The sequence below is a fragment of the Vespa velutina genome, chromosome 9 (genome assembly GCF_912470025.1).
Source record: "Vespa velutina chromosome 9, iVesVel2.1, whole genome shotgun sequence".
Taxonomy (NCBI): Eukaryota; Metazoa; Arthropoda; class Insecta; order Hymenoptera; family Vespidae; genus Vespa; species Vespa velutina.
In genome coordinates, this window is record NC_062196.1 from 7,972,824 (window position 1) to 7,996,336 (window position 23,513).

Sequence of the window (23,513 nt, forward strand, 5' to 3'; positions counted from 1 at the left end):
GTGGGAGATCATTGAAAGTGCATTGAATCAAGGTGCACACGAGGACAAAACGAACACACAAGGAAATGTCTCACTTTGCTCAGCGTATAAGATTATGATTATTTGATATTTTGATATTTTTATTGTTAAAAGCGAATCTCATATATTTTTCCTTTTTTCATTTTATTTATAGTTCAAAATAAATTTATCCTTTTATCTTTGATAAATAATACATTTCTTATTTCTATAAAATTATATTCCATTAAAATCGTAGTCACGAAACGTATAAGATATGGCAATCATGTGGAACATTGAAACTGCACCTAACAAAGGTGCACGTAAGGTTGAAACATGCACTCTGGGATATGTGACCAAGTTTTCCTTTTGCCATGCGTTACGGGAAATGAATATTTGTTTAGATTAAAATCTATCTTTACTTCTTTTCACGTTAAATTAAATTAAATTAAATTAAAAATGTTATCTCTCATAAGTAATACATAAAAGATTAATAATATAAAAATAGAATAATTTTTAGATCGTGGATTTTTTAATAGCTACTTTAACGATACTACAGATTTTAAAATAGTATCAATAAATGCAGGATTCTAAAATAGGGTCTTCAGATGCAGCAACCTCCACGTGGTGAGACCTGGATCGATATTATTTGCGATATATCAAAATTTAATTGTATATCATATAACGCAAATACTATCGGACGAATGGCTGTATATTTCAATATCTATATAAAAAATTTTTTTTCAATCAAATTCTGATACTAGTAGATAGAAACTACTAATATTTATAATATTTGCCATTTCCATTAATTTTCCTATCAATTATGTTTATTATTCATTATGCATTTAGATCGTAAAATAAATGTGTTCCGACGTTTACGTTAGATTTATTATGGATTATTACAACAGACACGGCACCATTAAAGAAGAATATAAATGTGAAAGAATGAAAAATGTTACTTCACAGCATACTAATATTTATTTATTCTAACCCAGGCTAATTCGATAGTTATGTTACGTGCAAAAGGGATATAACTTAACAAGCTTATTGATTGATATGATAGATACATGACGAAAACGGCATTTTTCGTTTCTGCTTCTAGTTTATAAATCGTAGTTCATAATTTAACATTCATACCTGTCGCTAAAGTCAAACTTTGAACGAAAGGTAATGAACTGTCTTAATAAATATATAAACGTAAAAAATACATAACTATTAATTATTACGTCGATTTAATTGATCAGTCAGATGTTTCACGATTAATACGAATTCAAGTATTCCTTATCTTTTTCGCTAATACATCTATGTAGCTATATATCAACATATGTAACGTCAATATCTACTAACATAGATAAAATAACATTAGTCCAAACGTAGTAGCATGATCAATAGGAACAAAATTGCAAATTGTCAATATGGAGGATTCCCTGATATACGAATTGTTCGTCGAGCACCCGTATCGAAACCTCCGATCGATAAAGTTATTTCAGAATACAATAACTGTGTATTGTAGCTTATGCGTTATTTATTGTAAACAAAAGAAGAAGAGAAAACGAAATTCAAAAACGGAATTCTGCGACAAAAGCAAACGAAGGAAGAAATTTTACGATGGACATGAAGCTCCTGTTCTTTTTTTTTTTTTTTTTCTTCTTTCTGTTCCCCTACTCTTTCGTAACTTTTTTTATTTCCTATGAAAAAAATCGATATCTTTTCTTTTTTCTGTCTTTTTTTTTTTTTTGCTTCTTTTCCTTTTTCTTCCGTTCTCCCACAATCCAGCACAATTTCCAATTTGTCATATTAAAGGACCGATAAATAATACGAGAGCGTATTAAATAAAATAATGTCTCTACCACTTGTTCGTTCAGTTAGGCGAGATACGAGAAGAAAGAAAAAAAACCTTTGACACAAATAGGTATAGTAATATGTGTTTAGTCTCCCATTGCATGATACGATACCAAACAGACATCGTCACGCGATAATAATACGTCCTAATTGTAGGATTATCATACTTTATGTGACTAGTACCTGATATCCAGAGAGGATAGAAAACCTCTAATAAGGTAGGCGAGTACAAGTCCACATAAACTTGTTTTCTTTAATTCAAAGTTCTTGTTTCTCTTTTCTTTTTTTCTTTTTTTTTCTTTTTCTTTTTTTTTTTTCTCAAAAAACTCTTACTAAGACTGAACGAATCCTTGAAAAATCAAAAGTGTTTTTAAGATAATAAGATATATAGAGATAGATAGATGGATAGATAGATAGATAGAGAGAGAGAGAGAGAGAGAGAGAGAGAGAGAGAGAGAGAGAGAGAGAGAGGCAAAGACATTTCTTTATCAGTCGAAAAATAAAAGTAGGGATGTTACTTATCTCATCGTCAGCTAACATTAATTTCCTTTCCAGGTGAATTAATCTCGAAATTATCCTTCCCGTTGACATCTCCGGTCTGTATAAGATCGGAAAAGATTATCCTTTTACTGTAAAAGGATTCCCGAGGATAAACATGATTTTTCTATTACTTTATTAATCCATGGGAAATATTTCTTTCTTTTTTTTGTTCCTCTTTTCACCGAAAAAAATTATCATTCCCTTATTTTCTCGACATTTAATCGTTTGTTTATGTTTATCTTAATAAGCTCGCTCGATGAATTAAAATTTACAAAATCCATTTTTTCTTCTTCTTCTTCTTCTTCTTCTTTTCTTTTTTTTTTCCTTTTAATATCGCTCGATTAGTCCGGAAATAGCATTGTCATTGGGACACGAGGATTAAACTGGACAAACATTTACATTGAATTTATTCACAGAAAACTTGTTAATACAAATTTTTCTAAACGATTATTCCTTATTCGAGGTAGAAAGATTATGGGGATATATTCCTCGCTTATATATATAAATATATACATATATTTTTTTTTTTCATTTTATTATAATTTATGAATGAAAAAAGAAAAGAGAGAGAGAGAGGAGAATGAGTGTGTGTGTGTGTGTGTGTGTGTAAGAAAGAGAGAGACCTCTTTCTCTTTCGCGTGTGAACGAGAAACTATTTATCTGAAAAGTCTTTGCTTTTTGAAAAAAAAATAAATATACGCTACATAACACGCGATACATTCCAGTTGAAAATCTTTTTAATGTATGAGAATCGATCCTCGCGAAGCTTTTAAATCCAACATCTTTATTCTTTTTCTTTTTTCTTGTTTCTTTTTTCTTTTTCTTCCTTTTACAATTCTGTCCTCCCACGTAAGAAAATAATGGCGTAGCGTGTATTTACCACTTTGCCCTCGTTTCAAACTCTTTTACAATATATATATTACGTTCATATTTATTTATTTATCAAAAAAAAGGAAAGTTGGGCCGCTGAGTTTTCCGAATATTAAAAAATAACGATCGATAATATATCTAGAACGACGTTCTGGACATTGAAATACGATCGATCGTTAGATCGATCGTTTCCGAAATCATCATTGTTAAATCCACATTCATGTTTTCTTCTACTTTTATTTTTTTTTTTTTATTTATTTATTCTTTGTTGATTTATCAAATGATGACCGTGTCGTCTTTGGTAGAACGATTTGCGTAAGTCGATCGAGAATTCATCCTGAAGGTTTGAATGTGACTCTCCCCACCGCTATGACGCCATCGGATCGATGTGGTTTGTAAACGTCCTGAAAAAATAACAAATCAAATGAACACGTAATCTCTCCCCCTCTCTCTCTCTCTCTCGTTCTCTCTCTCTCTCTCTCTCTCTCTCTCTCTCTGTTTATTCTTATCTTGATCTGAAACTTCCGAATGTGCTATAAATCGTATAAATTCGAAAACTTTCGAAATATATTTTTCTTTGGTCAACCATGTTTAATGCAAATTTCACAAGGAAGTTTAAATGAAACATCCATGATAAGGAATCGTAATAGTTATTGAAATTTATTATATATGTATAACTTTATTTTCTATAGAAACGTAAAGTTTCTTCTTCAAGTATTAGAAACGGTAAATAACTTTAACTAGGATAAAGTCGGAAGTTTGATCTTGAAAGATAAACTCCATGGGAGAATAAACTTTTAATTCTGGCTCTCTTGCATATTGTTAAAAAAGAAAATCACAAGGTACTGATTGGCCTATTGAACTTATCAATCGAGAAATAATAATCGGGGTTAGAGATAAAGTAATTAAAACGACAAAAAAAAATATTTCTTTATGCATCCTATGAGATCGATAAGTTCTTCGAAAAGTTTTAATATTAGAATCTCGGATTGTCTCGATTGGAAATGAATTTTTTATCAAAAATAAACAACATTTTCGATCACATCGAAGATTTTAATTAGATTCTTATAATTAAAATTTTCATTTATTTCTTACACAATATCACGTTAAAAAGGATACATCATTCTTATTCTTATTTTTATTCTTATTCTTTTACTCCTTTATATTCATATTATTATTATTATTATTATTATTATTATTATTCCTCGTTTTATTTCGCAAACAAAAGTTTAATTTTGATTCGAGATAAATCAACGAACACTTACCACATCGACAACGTTCTTGATCGGAACGATGAAGTTCTATAAATTCGCGCATTTGCGGACTGTTCACGTTCGTTCGATCCAACGCGCAACAACACTTGCAAATTATCAATTGAAAATATACTCGGAATCTATAAATGACAAAGTAATTATATTTTTTTTCTTCCGCATGTCATGTTACATCGCGAAGAAATATTTTTATTTTTTATTTTTCCTTAATTTAAAATTTTTTAATTTTCCTTAATTTTCAAGAGAAATTCATATATATGTATATTCACCTATTGTTCATCCAATAATATATGATAGGATTCACCATAGAATTAGACATCGCCAGCCAGTAAAAACTGAGATAAACATGTTGAACATAACTGGTCTGTATAAAGTGTTGATAATGATAAACGAATATAAAAAATCCTTGATAGGGAAACCAACAAATGGCAAATATCGTGACGATACTGATGAACATTTTGACTACCTGGAAAAAAAAGAAAGAAAAAAAGAAAAAGAGAGATAGAGAGATAGATAGATAAATATATATATATATATATATGGATAAATAGATAGAGAGAGACTGAAAAATAGAGAGAGAGAGAGAGAGAGAGAGAGAGAGAGAGAGAGAGAGAGAGAGAGAGAGAGAAAGATAATAATTGAGACGAATTGACGGATCTGTCATTTCGAGGAGTATTTTTTCTAACAAAGTACGAAAAAAGGAAGAAGAAGAAGAAGAAGAAAAAAAAAAGAAAAGAAAGGAAAAAGAAGATATTAAGAGGATTTGATTCGGATCGGACATTAAATGGGCATCGCTACGATCTCGACTTCGAATGGTCAGCGTAATCCTACAAGGATTTAGGATTTATCACCGTAGATGGTTATATGTATTATATGTATATATGTGTATACGTAAGTATTTGCAAAATCGATAGCATTCTCATTTCGACTTATCCAATACGATTACTATGTTCAACCACAAATGAATTCTGGGCAAGGAATATTCTGAGATATCATTTGGTGAATTTTTCGTAACGTTAACGATAATGAGTTCAGCGTGATTCTCTTTTAAGCCATGGAATGTGCCAGAAAAGATTTCGTTAGTATTTGCGTGATTATCGCTAGGAGGAAACCATTTTCTTTCGTCCCTCTCTTTTTTTTTCTTTATTTTTTTTTTCTTTTTTTTTTTTTTTTTTGAGAAGATCCGAGGACTTTATACCTTCCGTTTGGATTTCATCGACTCTTTCTGGTTGTGCGTGAGCTCGCCAATGAACTTGGAACCCCAGAGTTTCCGACCCATCAGAGTGTAACAAATGGCCATTACCACGATGGGAATTAGATATGTCATACTTAGAAAAAGTAGATTGTAACTGGAACAAAGAAATAGAAAGGAAAAAACCAACGAGAAAAGAAACGAATTTTTTTTTCTTTTCTTTTTCTTTTTTTTCTTTTTTTTTTTTTTTTCCTTTTTTTCTTTCTTTTTTTCGTTATCTTTCGCACGACACAGACAAAATATCAATTTTTTAACTGATCCATTCATTTCCTAAGTTTCATTGACTTATACAATTCGTAAATATATATTACATATAATCGAATCGTTAGTACGAAGGAATAAACGCAAATTGATTTTAATTCGGTTAAAGTTGTTTTTAATAAAATTTCTTAAAAAGAATTGTCATTTGGTTAATAATACATATGTGTATGTTCAATATTGTTCTTCTTTTTTTTTTTTTTTCTTTCTTTCTTTCTTTCTTTCTCCAATCATTTATATCCATACGTGCAAACATTACTAATTACGAAATGTTTTCAAGCGACTTCATGAAAATCAATTTGTTTATCGTTTATTAAGATAACTTCTTTAACGAGAACATTTACTTACAAGTATCCTGTTTTACTATTCAAGTATCCTCCATCGGGCCAGGCTAGAAAACAAGAGATCCTTGTTTTACCGTTTAAATATCTGTAATGAACACATATTGAATGTTGATTTTTTTTCGTTCATTGATATCGATTCGCAAATATTTTTACCTTTTCTGTTTGGTCGTGGAATATAATAGATTGGGAATGGCCAAGATGGACGATATTGCCCATATTAAAATCAAAGTCAATATGGTTCTCCTTCGTGACATGTGCCGTTTTAAAGGGTGCATGATAGCCATATATCTGAAACGGGATGAATTGATAATTGTCAATGGATTAGAAGATTATATTAAATTCGTTTATTGCAAAGAATATGACGAACGCTTTAAAAATCCATACATATAATTACACATAAAATATATAAAACGAGAAGACGTATATTTGTTTTATTTCCTAGAAATTCCAGATGAATCTAATGCATTTAACAATGTAGAGAGAGAGAGAGAGATAGAGAGAGGCTTTGAGCAATACAGTTATTTGCAACGACGTATTCGCAACATCTTCAAAGCAGCTCAACGGCTCAAAGCTCCTTCCTTTCATACCGAAAGGATTGGTGTTAGCTTCTTGCGTCTATGATTCTCACATTTCTCTCTCTCTCTCTCTCTCTCCCTCTCTCTCTCTCTCTCGCTCTCTCTCTCTCTCTCTTCCTCTCCCCCTTCGCTTGAAAGGAGAAAAGCTTGTAAGGAGCTTCTATTGACATCCGCGAATAACGGAGAAACGTGATATTATTTGTGATAGCTTAAATCAAAATTCAGATAAAAAATCTCAATATGATCTGGAATATCAATGAATTTGAAATTTTTATATTTCCTTTTTATATTCCTATTTAAAAAACTTTATTGAAAATACAATAGAAAGAGAAAGAGAAAAAGAGGAAGAAAGAAAAATATTTTTTTTTTGTTCAGTTCGAATGATGTTTCATCGTCTAAGGACTGAGAAAAAGAGAGAGAAAGAGAGAGAGAGAGCAACAGCAAGGAAAATAAAAGAAAAAAAAAAAACAAGAAGGAGAGAAAGAAGGAAGAGAAAATAAATGATTAAACGTGAAGTTTACTAGACGTGATCCTCGAAAAGAGGCCATCTTAACGTTTTCCTTACGCGTTTTCCTTGCTCTTCCAATTGGAAAAACTGCCGAAGAAGGAGCTTTACTATTCTCGCAAACAGATGCTTACGAGTTTTGCGTTAATGGAATTTTTTCGTTAATCGAAATGCGTGGGAATCGCATGTCCTCTACACTTCTATCGTCTATCGATTATACGATATTTTAAACGCCTTCACGGGTACTGTCATGGACCAATAACGTTCAAATATTTTTGATTACCATGCAAAAGTTTGAACGAAAAATTTTAACTACGGAAAATAACAGTGTGCGTGTGAGCTATGTATCTGTGTATGTGTTCGTGTGTGTGTGTGTGTATGTACGTGTGTATGTATAAAAGAAAGAAGGAACATGTTTTCGACCTGAAATTTAAATGAAATTCTTTGTCGAATGGCACGAACGTTAGGCACTCTTCAATTTCTTTTCGTAGAAAGATAAATTTTTAGCCATTTCCGTAAAATAATTTAAGCTATTTTCTTACCCTAACGAAATTTCGTGATTGTATTTCGAACCACGGTCGTAAGTTTTCCAACTGCTTCTTTGCTCAGAAGGAAAGAAAAAGAGAGAAAAGAAAATAGAAAGAGAGAGAGAGAGAGAGAGAGAGAATTTTAAAATGGCATTTCAGTTTTTCCCACCTCTCTAAATTGCAAGGAAGAAAAAACACGGTGAACTTTCTTTGATCTTCCTGGTAAAAGTTCTTCTCTTGAGATACAAGAGTCTCGAAATCTTCTTTAAGGTATATCACATCTTCACATGTAAGATATTATTATAGATACATACGTACGTATTTATATACGATACCATATTCAACACATATCTATAAATTCTATAGACGATTTTTATTATTGATGTGAAATAATTAAAGGAGAGATCGTTGTTTGTCGAAGACTTTGTAATAAACATCGTGATATTACTTTGAAAATTTCCTTCGAATAGATCATGAAACATATGAATCAGAAAACAATTATATCGGAGTAATGAAGTTTTCTTTATATCTATGTTTTGCTCTATCAATCATTGCCTCGTTGAAGTTTCATCCGATTCATTCTCCTATGCGAGCATTCCGTTCCATGTTATTTCTCCCTTTTTATTTTTTTCTCCCTGTATTTTCTGTTTCTTTTTTCTTTCTTTTGATGTTTTTCCTTTCATTTTCTTTTTTTTTTTTTTTTTTTTTTTATTTATTCATTCATTTCTTTTTTAATTCCTTTTATATGTTTCTTTGCCTCGTATCTTTGATAAAAGCAGGTAGAAGATGAAAGAAACGTAAAGGGAACAATACGTATAGATTGATGCATGTACATAAATATATTTGGATTAATTAATTAATAAATAATTCATTTCCTTCGGAAATAATCGATTTTGTTTATAATTCAATATCATTCTACGATATATATTAATTTAGATGCATAATACGTCTTCTAGAATAACAGTAATTAATTAGTTCTATCAATTTCCAATACGTATTGATCGTTATATACGATTACATATTATCGAAACATCATTATCATCATCTATCATTGGCTCCGTTACATTGCTAATTCAACTTATATAGAGATTAGCATTAGTGAAATTGTTCTCTTTAATTCATACGAAATTGTGAGATTTAACGAATCGATATTAATGACGTGAAAAAGATACCGAGTTAACGAGTACACCGATATGAATATTTCTACTTTGTAAGTTTGTGAAAGTAAATCAGACGAAATTGTAAAGCGAATGAGATTCTGCGGTTTTGTTATCATAGTTACTCCCGTTGTATTTTGTCTCTTCTCAAAGAAGTAATAAACTTGGCGCCCTGAGTTACCACAAAACTAATCTCTCTCTCTTTCTCTCTCTCTCTCTCTCTTTCTCCCTCTCTCTTTTTCTCTTTCTGTTATTGACAACCATTTTTCCAACCTCTTGAATTTTACGACGATGAGTTAGAGGAACGTATATAAAATTACATACATATATATCTACATATATCTATATATATATATATATATATATTTTTTTTTTTTTTTTATTTGAAAAAGAAATTCAATTTCTTTCTTACAAAGATGCTTGCTTTTCGTTTTTATTTAATATTTGATCTAATTAACGAGGGGTTATATATAGTCTTACTCGTGGCCGTGATTTTCCTTTTCTTCTGTAAATGACTCTCCTTATATATGGATCTATATTGTGTTGATAGATATAATAAATAGACAGAAAATTAACAATACCGCAGATAAAAGAATTTATTGTCTCATTCAATTTCATTTCTCGTAACTGTCTTAATGATACAGATATTTGTAGAAAATATCGTATAGATTAATTTTAAGGATTCGTTTTCAGTAACGAGCAATCAGCAATTGTTTGTTCTATTGTGAAAAGGAAAATGAATAATAGAAGATTGTAATGGCATTTGATGATCGATCAAACGAAATATGAGGATACTTTTTTCATATTTGAACATTGTCGATTTCACTTGAAAGGAGGCAAGCTAATCATATTCTTACATTTTATCGGTATCATAATGAACGGATCAAAAGTATAAAAGAAAATAAAAAACTTCGAATCCGTTTTATTTCTCTTGCCTATGAGAGAAAAAATATTATTATTATTATTATTATTATTATTATTATTATTATTATTATTATTATTATTATTATTATTATTATTATTATGCTATGATAAAATAATAAGGAAACAAAGCAATTTCAAAGAAAGCATTTCACAATAAAAGCTTTGGCGAGATACTGAAAAAATTTTCTTTGAATGTGCGAGATATGCGTATTTTATTATAGATAAATAATATTTTCTCGTAATATTGAAAAAGTGTATTTCGCGCATACAATATTAACTTACACTAATTATAAACATTAATCAAAGCACTTTCTTCTTGTGTATATATATATATACACAAGATATATAGTACAATGTTTCCATTTATGCTCCAGATTTTTTTCATCTCCGTGAATTCATTTAGGAAGGAAAGAGAGAAATAAAAAAAAAAGAAAAAAGAACAGAAAAAGAAAGAAAATAAAAAATTTATTCCACAAATAGAAAAACATTTAACAGAAATATCTGCAGCTGGCAGAGGGTATAATTCTTAATCGAGATAGTTTTGAAATTGCTTAGAAAGCAAATTTCAAGACCTTGGGAAATGCAAATATCTAATAAAAATAGTTGTTGGCAATTTTTAAAGAAATGATCAGAAATCCAATCAGTTCGTTTTTTTTTGCGATAAATAAAGGGACCATAACAGATTACATTTTGATTTGTTAAATTTTACTCTCTCTCTCTCTCTCTCTCTCTCTCTTGATTATTTCTATTTGATTTATTTTTGTCGTTCCTTTCAAATTCCTTTTTTTACCGTTATTTTTTACGTCTCATTTCTCCCTTTACGAACGTACATCCTTGAAACGTCTACGACAAACTTCGCTTATTATCTAACGTTCCTTCAAATGCTAATATATGGTTGCATAGAGACACATGGCGTCAAGATGCATAAGATTTGAATAAGAAATATAGTGATTGAATGCATCAACACTTTTGTTTGATTTTTGTTTCTCCTTATATTGCTTCGATCTTATAAAAACTGATTTATATTTCTCAATGTTTTCGTCTTCTTATTTCTCTCAAAAATAATTTAATAAAAACATTTCTTTTTCTGACATAATATTGAGTCATTATAAAATTTCTATTAAAAAAAAAAAAAAAGAAAAAAAAATTATTATACAAATATCTATTATCCCGTAATAATTAATATTATGTTCGTTTAAGAACATAAAGAATAATCTTAATGACACGTTTTATAAAAAAAAGAGAGAGAGAGAGAAAGAGAGAAAGAGAGAGAGACGAAGAAAATATATTTTAATATTTAATTTTATTTTTCATTTTTACAAAATACGGACAAAACAAAATGGGAAAAGCAGACGAGGCAAATAGATAAAATGAGAAAAAAAAGATAAAACACGAAGCCGCAAGGCATTTGATTTATGTATACGATAAATGTACATAAAATGTGTAAAAATAAATATGAACAATTTGCAAAGTATTTAAAACGATTAAAAAAATTTCCAAGAAAAATTTTCTTTCCATTTGTTGAGGCGATGTATATAACGTTGGCAGTCAGATCTTTGAAAAAAGAAAAAAACTTTAATTCTCGCAGATACTTTCTCCGATCCAATCTCATCAATTTCTCTTTTTTTTTAGATGTCGAAGTCGATGAAAATGTCGAAGAAAACAAAAAAAAAGAGAAAAAGAAAAAAAAGTGGTACGAGGGACTTCGATTTATTTTCATCGTAGAAACCAAACTTTTTGAATTACATTGAGTTATTAATTATTAGCTATGTTAAACTTTAATGATACGATGTCGATATTGCTAATTTTTTTTTTGGTTTTTTTTGTCTATATATATATATATATATATGCATAACAGAATATACATCTTTATTCAGGAATTTGAATTAATTTCGTTGGAATATCGTATGGAACTCAATTTAAGCGATAGCACGTTCCAAACAATGAAAGAGAAGAAAGACACTCGAAATATAATCGATCGAATTTTATTCTCTCAGGTCTATTATTTTTTCTCCTTTCTGTTTTTTTTTCTTTTTCTTTAAAAAAATAAAAAAATAAAAAAAGAAAATCAAATAGAACACTCTTCCATTATAACATTTCTCTTTGTCCAGTTTCGTAGAGTTTCTAATTCTTTTTCTTTTGTTTTATTTTCATTTCTTTGTTATTTTCTATTATATCCCTTAAATAAGAGAATAATAAAATCAATTTTGCAATGATCAGTTTTAACAAGTGAGACAAGTAAATTGTTATTGTCAAATGTATTAAATAATAGGATATATGATTTATTTGCTTTTTGATTTCGGTAAATTATATATATATATATATATATATATATATATATATATATATATAAATCTTCTGAAATGTTTGCAGCTTATCTGAAAACGATGAGACAGCAAAGATCTTTCTTTGCGTTAATTATCCTGCCTTAATTATTACCGGCAAATATTATTATCAGTCTTAGAAAATCTACGATTCTCTCTTGGTTCGCGAGGGAACGTGTGAGAGAAAGAGAGAGGGAGAGAGAGAGAGAGAGAGAGAAAATCTGTATCCATAGCGTTCGTATATTTAAGATTTCTATCGGATGAAGTTTTGGTACGAGACCCCCATCTTTAAGGGGACATACTTGTACATGATCAAATTCTTATTTAGTTTGATTAGTATATATATATATATATATATATATATATATATATATATATGTGTGTGTAATAATTATTTTAAAAAATAGAATTAATTTTCAAAGAATTATTTGATCATTATTTCACATAAAGTATTATTGGTTTAATTGGATTAATATGTGTACGTGCGTGTGGATGGGTGTATGTGTGTATATGTATGTGTGATAATTTCTCTTAGTTTCTGATCGAAAATATCAGCTTACATCGAAATTAATTTTTGTAAAGAATTAACGATAATAGAAAATCTAAAGAAAATTAGATTTCAAAAAGATGTACTCTTTTTATTATCTTATTACTCTTGCATCTTATATATTACCTGCCAAGGAAAGACAAGCTCAACGATGATAAAGGTAACCAGAGTATATTGCGAGAGGATTTGTTTTCTTTATCAGAATATGTTAACAAAAAAAATCTCAACTTTCTTTTCTTCTCTTCTTTCTCTTTCTCTCTATCTTTTTCTTATTCTTTTCTTTTTTTTCCTTTTTTTTTTTTTCTTTCTCCACATGCGACATTCGACTCTATTTTATCTTGGCTCTTAACGCGTACGCTACAATGTCAAACCTTCGTGTATCCGTAAGTTTCTCTTATCCTTTTTCTTTTCTTTTCTTTTCTTTTTGTTTGTTTTTTTTTTTCAAAACTTCGAAGAAAATTTAGACGTGTATACTCGCTAGAGTACACGTACAAGAAGTTTTTCTATTGAAAAAAGAAAAAAAGAAGAACTATGAAGTTCTATCCGTATCCATTTTTACGTTTCTCTATCGTTCGTTCGTTCGTTTGTTTGTACTTTCGTAAATTACATCCTTTAAGAAGAAAATTACTGATCTAATCGTTAAGGAAAGAAGTAAAACTTGATAATTTTTCTTTGTAAGAAAGTCTGAATAGATGGAATCGTATTTCTGGTTAAAGGACGAATCGATTTCGTGAATGACAGAAAAGGATGAAGGACGGAAGTAAAGAAGGAAGAAAGGAAAAGAAAGAAAGAGAGAATGAATGAATGAATGAATGATGGAATGAAAGGAAGGAAAAGACAAAACGGAAAGAAAGGAAACTTCTGATCGTTGTTTTATTTAAATTTATGTAAGATACGTAGCTGTTTTCGAATCTGGAGAGACTTCCTGCATATTTAAAGAATTTCGAAGGGATTCGTCACAAATGTTAACATCTTTTTTCTCCTCTTATCACCTATCCTCAACCACCGTCTCTTCCCAAAATTTCAAAAATTACGATACGATTATATCGTCTTCTTTTTTTTTTTCTTTTTTTCCAATTCGACGAAATAAGCTGAATCGAAGAGTATTTTTTTTTTTTTTTTTATTTTCTAGACGAATAAGTACGATCGATACAAAAGAAAATAAGTTCGGAAGTTGAGTCGACGTCGAATCAAGTTCCTCCGTGATTTTGATTGACGCGATGATGAATGAGTTTTTCTTCTTTTTTCTTTTTTTCCTTCTTTTCTTATTTTTTCTTTTTTTGTTTTCCTTTTTCTCTAAATTTCATCCATCCAAAAAAAAAAAAAAGAAAAAAGAAAAAATGGCATAAATAAAATAAAAGAAAAATGGCATAGACTTCGTCGAAGCAATCATTGAACGGAAATATTTTGCATTGATACTTTCTCATAGATGAACTTAGTTAGAGACGATTTATAAAACTTCATTCATACATATTCGAATACGTGTCATAATCTCTACTTGCGTTACACATAAACAAATCGATTCTTTCTATCGTTTATATCGAGTATCTTTTCTGTCAATAGAGGACAATGAAACTTATAAATAAATTGAGAAAGTAAATAAATCATGCATCTAATTTATCTTCGTCTGAATATATTTTTATTTTCTTTTGGAGTTTCGTCTAAGATGAAACTTTGGGAAACTTATTTTAAACATCTATCACTCTTAAACATCATTAATTAAACTTTTATATTTAACTCTTAAAGTGATCTCACAAAATAAATATTTTTTACAAATTACATTGAAAAATTTCTTTATGATAATCACGACGAATGACAAATTATAATATATTATATTTATTAAAATTATATTTTTATTACGTTCGATTTAAGTAACACCTAATAATTCGATAAAATTTAATCGCTTGAAAATTATTTTAAATCGCATTAATTAACAATGAACTTTGTTTTATATAATGAAGATTCGAAATTGTTTTCTAATTATACACGAGAGGCATTGTATTATTCATTAAATATTATGGATAATAATTTTTAATGATGATCATTAAACCAACGATAAGGTATTCGCTATTAATTTCTAATTAGGTATATTTTCTTAAGGAAATATTTTTTTTAATGATCATCCAATATTATTTATCGTTAGATAATTCATATAGTATGAAATATCTACGTAATATATTAAAAAATGTATCGTATATTTGTAGTAATATTTAAATAAAGAATATACATAAAGTAAGGGGCGAAAAAAAAAGGAAAAGAAAAGAAACGAAGAAGAAGAAGAAGAAGAAGAAGAAGAAAAAAAAGTAGGACATACCTGTCGAAGGATATAACCACCAATGTAAAGACACTCGACGCGACAGTCACATGAGCGACAAAGTTGTTGATAGTACAGTAGATAGCACCAAAGGGCCAGCTAGAGTTAAGGAGGAAAATAAAGTTGAAGGCGCAGTTAAGTAACGACATCATCAGGTCTGCCAATGAGAGATTCACTAAGAAATAGTTGGTAACAGTACGCATCCGACGATGTGCTGTGAAAGAGAAAAAAGAATATATATAGATATATGTGTTAATCTTTTTAAAGGCTTTCACTTGTAAAAATAAAAAATAAAAAAAGATCTCTTGAAAGATTAGAAGAATTAATTGCTAAAGTTCTCGAAGAAGATCATCGGAAATTCAAACTCTATGTACATCCATTAGGTGTAAATTATTTCAATTAGAAAAATTCATTTGATTTAAAACTCGAACAGGAATAATAAAATAAGAAGATAGATAGATCCGATTATCTGATCAAAATCTATCTTAAAACTTGCCTTCGATTAAATTCTATTTATATTCCAATCTGTAATGTTAACGTTGTCGTAATTGCAAAATAATGCTTTCAGTGGAATTACCCGTTGGATTTATTGAGTATTTTCAAAGTAAATCGAAGTATCTACCAACTTATCTATCGATCTATCTACCTATCTACTTTAACATTATCGTTTCAATTTCCTTATGCAAATGATTCAACGCCTAGAAATGATTTGAAGAAATCACAAGCAAACATTTTCAAAGAAACTTTATGTAATAAATGAATATCTATTTTTTTTTTAAATATATATATATATATTTTTTTTTCACAAATTTTTTTCACAAAAATTATATATATATATATATATATATTTTTTTTTTTTTCACAACCGATGATCTTAATCTTTTCATAAATTTTTACTTTAATTTCATGGTTTATGCAAATATATTCGTAATAACGATATGGATAATAATAAATAAAAAAAATGGAAAAAATGAATTTGTTATGTTCGAGATAGAGGAAGGATAGTTGAATATTCATAAAATGTACTTTAACGCATTTGGATGGCACAGTTTGAACCATCGCCCATGACAACAATGAAATTTTAATATCCATCTCTATACTACTCCATCCTCTCCCTCTCCCTCTCTCCCATATACATGTGAAACAAAAAAAGAAAAAAATGTCTTTATACATTTTTTATTTTTCCACTCTTTTCCCTTCTATTTCTCTTTCTTAAAATAAAATCGTTAAAATCACGAATGTAAATGTAATTATCTCGAAATGATACGTAATTATCTCCAAATATCCTCGTACTTCTCTAATCAATTTCATCTATGCAAATTCACGATGTAACAGTATACTCAAGGGGTATCGTTCATATATTATTTTAAAAAATATAATATTATAACATTTATAAATTGATAAGAATGGTCAAGGATCATGATAATTCTAACATTACTAAACAATTTTTCTATCTAACATTACTGAACATTTTTATATTCTCGTAAAAGCAATTTTGAGTGCCTATTAAATTCTTCCACCGATAAAATAAGCAAATTCCCTTCGTGTTGACTCAGCTTTTACGTAGGTACCACCAAGCTTATAATAAATGCGTTCGTAATGCGAAAAATTTGCTGTTCTTAGTGGAAAATTGTTGTGAAGAAGAATAGAAAAAAAGAACAAAAAATAAAGGGAAAAAGAGAAAAAAAATATATATATATATATCTTACTTTATTTATATATATATATCTTACTTTGTCTGTAGTTAGGCAAACGTTATTAGTTACGAAGATCGATCGTATTCTCGTCGCTCTAACTGAACAGCAACCTTTAATACTACTCACTTTTCATGGAGTCGATAGTTGAAAGAAAAACATATTTATCAAACTCTCAACATTTTCTTAAACGTCTTCTATCGACGATCAGTTTTCTCTCACTCTCTTTGTTTCTCACTTAACTTGCGAAAAATAACAAGGATTTTTCACTAGAAAAAGAGAGAGAGAGAGAGAGAGAGAGAGAGAGAGGGAGAGAGAAAAATGTGAAACGATTTATAAAATGAAAAGAGAAAACTTTTTCATTTCAATACGTATATTTGTTTCCATAATCCAATAATGTAATCATAATGAGTAAGAGACAAAAAGAGAGATAGAGAGAGAGATCATTATAAATGTTAGATAAACTTTTAGCAACAGCCCGTTTTCATTTGCCCTAAAATATGAGAAAAGTTTTAGCGAAAGTGGTAAAGAAAAAGGAAGGATGCCCTTTACCGACACGTGTCACCTCATTGAATTTGCGGTAACCCTCGAGGGGACAAAAATCACGGAAGTAAAAAAAATTCAGTCTATAAAAAAGGGAAAGGACTTCTAAAGGATCATAGATATAGCTTTTCTCCTTGACGGAGTTGCAAAAGTTTTTATTACACTTATCCATCGTATCTTTTGATAGTGCATTCCCTTATATTTTATATTTGTGCATTTGTCAATGAAAATATGTTATCCCAATGAGAAAATGTTCATTTTATAGAATTACTAACATGCATAACATACATTGATGGTATATATAAATTAAAATTTTCTTTCTGCCTCTCATCAAACATAGATAAATATCAACAAGAAAAGACATGTTTGTTCCTCTTTTTTTTCCTTTTTTCTCCTTTCTCTCTCTCTCTCTCTCTCTCTCTCTCTCTCTCTCTCTCTCTCTCTCTCTCACTCGCAGACCCAAAGATCGATAACAAAACGTGCAATCATGATATTCATACGTACAACTTTTTTTCCAGCCTGTCACGTAAAAAAGACAAACACTCGTTTCACACACAGTAATACATATATATATATATATATATATATATATATATATATATATATATATATATATGTACATACGTATGGTATAAATGTTTAGTCATCTAGCATTTCTCAATGGGGAACCAAAGATTAGTTCAATTTCTGGCTAAATGTTAGGGTGGAAATTTCGAAGTTAACGAGATGTAAGGGTAAAAACTTCACAGAAGGAACATACTTTCACGTTGATAAATGGATATGTTCTATTTTTCTTCTGTAATTAAATTCTACCTGTTCCTTCTCCATAGAGTTAAATATCTCGTAATACTTTCTCAAGAAAATTTAGGATGAAAAAGAGAGATCAATAAAAGAGAGAAAGAGAGAAAGAAAATAGAAAAAGCAAAAGAACATTTTGTTTGATATTACGAAAATAGTTCGTTTAATTTTCTAGGATATGCTAATAAATTTCTGACTTCTAATGACTTTACACGAGAGAGAGAGAGAGAGAGAGAGAGAGAGAGAGAGAAAGGAAGAAAAAAAAAGGAGAAAAACCGATTGGACTTTAGAACGATTTACTTTTGGGAAAAGTTAGATTCGTCTGCTCCTTCTTAAAGAATTTTTTATGAGAAAAACCTTTCTCAACACTAAAAGTGGATAAACATTGGCATGGTCACGTTCGACTTTTTCGACCGTACGAAATCACGTAGCTAGCTACTAAAAACTTGTCTATCCATCTCGTGAAATATCTTGCAGCTTTCAAAGTAATAGAAGACCTTTGCACGGAACAAAAGAAAAGAAAGAAAAAAAAGAATTGGTGATTATTCGAAAAGAATCAAATAAATCGAAAAAATCTTCAAATTTGTTCTCCGTCGAAAGCTAAAAGCTAAAATTGTATTACATTTGAAGCGAAATTCTTTTTTCGATTCGTTTTCCTTGTCTTTCTTTTTCTTTTTTCTTTCCCCCTTTTACGGATATCATTTTATCTTTTATATTACGGTACTATCTTTCATAGTACGATATTCAGGGCAATTGAATTATTTTTTTGACGGACAACTTTCTTCACCACATTTTTTTCTTTTTTCTTTTCCTTTTCTTTTTTTTTTTTTCTTTTTTTTTCTTTTTTTTTTATATTACATCGTCTGTTTTATACACTTCGGATTTTTATCGAACGTTGGGAAACATAAAAGATATAGGATTTGTTAACGTGAAATATATGTTGGATACCTTTTTATCCATAACTGTGTCTTTCTAAGTATATCGTGATACAGAAAAAGGAGTATCGTTATGACGGTAATAAATATATGTTTCAGGAAAAGAAAATCCTTGAAAGACGTAAATCATTCTGTAACGTGATATCTTTCTTTAGGTATTCCCGATCGATTACACGATCTTCATATATTTTTCCTATACTTACACCTATGTATATGTATGTATATATATATATATATATATATATATATATATATATATATATATATATCTCATTGACAAGTCATTTCACATGGATGTAAAACTAATTGATTCGTTTTTGGAACGATAGAGAAAAAAAAAAAAAAAAAGAAAAAAGAAACCAAAAAGGAAGAAGGAAAAAGAAAAGGAAAAAAGTTACGATTGACGTAGGACTTTTTTACGCTCGAGAGTTTCATTAGTAACATGTTATCTATCTATCTCAGAATGATATTCGATGGGACATTTTCACCGATAGAATATTTCACAACTATATCGAGAATACTGATCTTATTTGAAATTGTCGCGATAATACTTTCTTATTATTATTCAGTAATCATCTACGTACTCTTACACATATCCTACGTAAATATCTACGTAAGTTTATCTATTTTGTTAGCATCGTAGCATATAAGTAGAATAATTTCTGTGTTGATAATAAATTCCGATAAAAGTGAGATCATACCATAGAAATTATAACGTAAGTAAAGAAAGTAAAAGTATTTTTTTTTCTTTTCTTTTCTTTTCTAACGATAAGTAAAGTTTAATAAAGTATTAAGAAATTTTAATAAACTTATCCAAAATGATAACTGATAAATATCGAGAAGAATTTTTAGTTTACAATTAAAATTTCGAGATATTATCATTGTACTTAAAATTTTTAATGATTCTTTGAATGCACAGGTGATAAAGAAATATAAGAAAGGACGAGATTACGATATTTACGTTATCGTTATCTCATTGTTATCATCTAATTGAACGATATAAAATGGAGTTGAAATGATTCCTAATTTTAATGTTAAAAATTACGATAGAAATATGAAAATATTAATTTGAAGGTAGATAAAATCCTTACCGAGTACTATCCACATGACGATTATATTTCCACCGGTTGCAATTAATAAAATGATCGCATATATCAACGACCATGTAAGCTTTTGCCACCAAGGTAGATCGAATGGTGGTTCTTGAATACCAAAGATACAATCGGAAAGTGCATCGCGAAGAACATCTCTTTGCGTCGATCTTCTTAAAGCTTCTTCGGAGACGATTAAAAACTCGCTACGATTTAATTTTATTAACAAAGATATATTAAGTTCGAGAATCGACGCAGTGCAATTGTACAAATGTAATTTATTAACGCTATTCATATTTTATCCGAGACTTTATCTCAAATAATTTTCTTCAATTATAATCGTGAGAAAAAATATCCTTCCTCCTTTTTAGATTTTAACAAATGTTATTTACTTAATCGTCAGTTTATCATTTAAAACCAATACGATTTTCATGAGAATCTTTTTAAAATCGAATTAATAAACGATGCGCAAACAAATATGGGTATATTTTCTTGATAATGAATATTTTCAATGTGAATTTAATGATTCAATGATCTCGAACTGATTTCATTTCGTTTTCTATTATATATATATATATATTAATAAAATCATAAGATTTATGCGAGCGGAATTAAAATAACTTGTTAACGAATAGAATAATTGGTAGTTTTAATCGATTCCAATTCGAAAATGGTATTACGTGTTCTCCCTTTCCTTTTTATTTTCTTTCTTTCTTTCTTTTTGTTCTGTTTTTTTTTTTTTTTCGTTTTCCTTTTCTTCTCGAATTTATTATTTTGTACGATTATTATTAATTGGACAGTCTTGTTAAGAGTATTGTCAAACACGCTTAGCTACTGTACTAATAAGAAAATCTCTCTTGAAATCTGAGTTAAGAAAGATGCGCCTTTAAAAATTCCAATTCTTCTTCTCCTGTAGTTTGTTTTCCTAAGAATCTTGCATTAAGATAACACAACGATAATATCAAATATCATTATCTCTTTTATATTCAGGATCAGTTTTCAATCTTAATATAAATCGTATCGTGCTTCCTTCTATATTATATCAATATTTTATTATTACGAAAATTAACGTTATTTCAATATTCGTTTGATAAATCTTCGATAAATTCGTCGATTATATTCTTCTTCTACGATCCTTGATGATCCGCGATTGAAGAATTTTTAAAGTTGATGAAGAACAAGCACATTTATTTTCACAGGAGATTAACACTAACGTGGAATAAAGAGAGAGGGAGAGACAGAGAGAGAGAGACAGAGAGAGAGAGAGAGAGAGAGGGAGAGAAGAAAAAAGAAGAAGAACTATTCTCCTTAATTTAAAGCACACTTAAACCCAAAAGCTTAAACGTTATGATAATTTGATAGAAGGATCGTATCACTTTTACTTTTGACATTTGAATTTTGATCTGAAACATTCGAAACATTTATTAAAATACACGCGCGAATCCTTGTATCGCATGTCCTTTCTTTATCGAGAAATCGCAACCACCGAGGGTACACCATAATTAAAATTTCACTAGAAATAGGAAATGGAAAAGTTTTAAGATTATTATGATTATTCGGTTATCCTCGAATGATCGAAAGAAAAATGATCGATCATTGTGATCGATTAAAAGTAAAAAAAAAAAAAAGGTTGAAACATTTTTTTTTCCTTTTGCTATTATTTTCTTTTCTTTTTATTTTTTCTTTTTCTTTTTCTTTTTATTTTTATTCCTTTTTTTTCTTCGGTCTATCGTTTTTTAATTCGATCAACGGACAAATAGAACTTTTTATCGCTCGATCGAAAAAAAAAAAAAAGAGAACACTTTTCCTTTTTAGATTATAATGTTACGAGATATACAATGTCGAAATAAAATCAAGAGATTTAGTTGGGTATACCGTTCTCACGAACCTCGGCGGAGATACTGAAGCCTTGAAAAGCATGTTCATTCAAAGATGCGTGCGCAATAGCATATACTACCATCGCTACTCCTCGCACCTCTTTCTCCTTCTTCACCCTCTTTACATCTTTCAGAAAATTTTCTTTTACTAGTAAACCTTAGTATGGTTTACGTTAGTATGGGATTGGATGTAAGAGCGACGGAATATATAATAAATTTCGTAGAAAATCTATTAAAATATTTTGAAAATATACAACAAACGTAGAAGAAGAAAAAGAAGAAGAAGAAGAAGAAGAAATACAGAAAATTATTGGTATATATCTTTTAAAGATCATTGATTTTTTATAACATTCTCGAACAATTTCTTTTTCAATCATATACTCCTCTTTCTCTCGTATCTTCTTCTTCTCCTCTTTCTATTTTTATTTTTCTTCTTCTTATTTATTCTTTCTCTCCGTCTCCATAAAAAAACTTTAGTTGCGATCGCGTAACATTAGAAAACAGTACGATTTTCGAAATACCTTTATACCGGCATAAGAATGTCTGAGAATGAGTTTCCATACTCTTAAGAAAAGGGGTGAATACCAGTAGAGTTATATTATACTTATTACCTATAAAAAAAAAAAAGGGATATCTTCGTGTTTTTCCTCTTACATTATAAAATTTTATACCGATTTTAAATAACTGATATTTGATGTTAATATTGCATTAAGGAAATAGTGTACATTGGAAGTTTGTGAGATATTTTTAACTTTTAGATAGACTTTCAAAGATAAATTGTTGAATTTTTTAAAGCCTGCTAGAATCGACAATAAACAGGATTGTAAAAAGGTTAAAAGGATAGAAAAGGCTAAGACATACGTAGGTCATGCTTTTAAAGGGAAACGCGAGGGCGCATAAATGTTGGATAAATCTATGGACGTATGCACGTAAGCTCGCAAAACATGCGAACAGAAATGAATGCAATGTAAAGTTTGAATGAGAGAGATTAAATTCTATCGATTAGTTCAATTACTTTTTTTCTTTTATCTATCTTTTTCTTTTCTTCTTCTTCCTCTTCTTCTTCTTGTTTTCTTTTTATTCTTTATTTACCGTTTTCCAATACTTTCCATTACAGATATAAATATTTTAAAGTAATCTTTCAATTCTATCTCATAGGTCCAAATCTTTTACCTATACGTTGTTTATTTAAATATAAAACATGCCCATTTGTATTCAGGGAACTTTGATAAGCTATCGTAAATTGAATAAATTCATTCAGAAAAATGAGAATGAAAAAGTAAAGCCATTGAATTTCCCACATTTTACTCGACCAATCAGAAACCGTCGTC

At 29.2% G+C, this 23,513-nt stretch overlaps 1 protein-coding gene across 1 annotated transcript; it reads right to left on the reverse strand.

Moving 5' to 3' along the window:
• Nucleotides 1-2,766: 2,766 nt before the first annotated feature.
• On the reverse strand, nt 2,767-22,190 carry LOC124951538 (tachykinin-like peptides receptor 86C). Its single transcript, XM_047500068.1, has 8 exons — nt 20,306-22,190; nt 15,245-15,458; nt 6,525-6,659; nt 6,376-6,456; nt 5,716-5,866; nt 4,787-4,983; nt 4,512-4,639; nt 2,767-3,650 (listed from the first exon to the last, which is right to left on the reverse strand). The coding sequence occupies exons 1-8, from the start codon at nt 20,598-20,600 to the stop codon at nt 3,523-3,525; spliced, it is 1,329 nt and encodes a 442-aa protein (XP_047356024.1). The 5' UTR covers nt 20,601-22,190; the 3' UTR covers nt 2,767-3,522.
• Nucleotides 22,191-23,513: the final 1,323 nt, after the last annotated feature.

What these genes read in the sequence shown, in the direction of transcription:
- LOC124951538 (XM_047500068.1), bottom strand. Translation starts at nt 20,600, where the DNA reads ATGAATAGCGTTAATAAATTACATTTGTACAATTGCACTGCGTCGATT. An exon ending in GTGGTTATATCCTTCGACAG is followed by an intron (nt 6,660 to 15,244) that starts GTATGTCCTACT and finishes ATCCCGTTTCAG; the next exon opens with ATATATGGCTATCATGCACC. An exon ending in TCCACGACCAAACAGAAAAG is followed by an intron (nt 6,457 to 6,524) that starts GTAAAAATATTT and finishes TGTTCATTACAG; the next exon opens with ATATTTAAACGGTAAAACAA.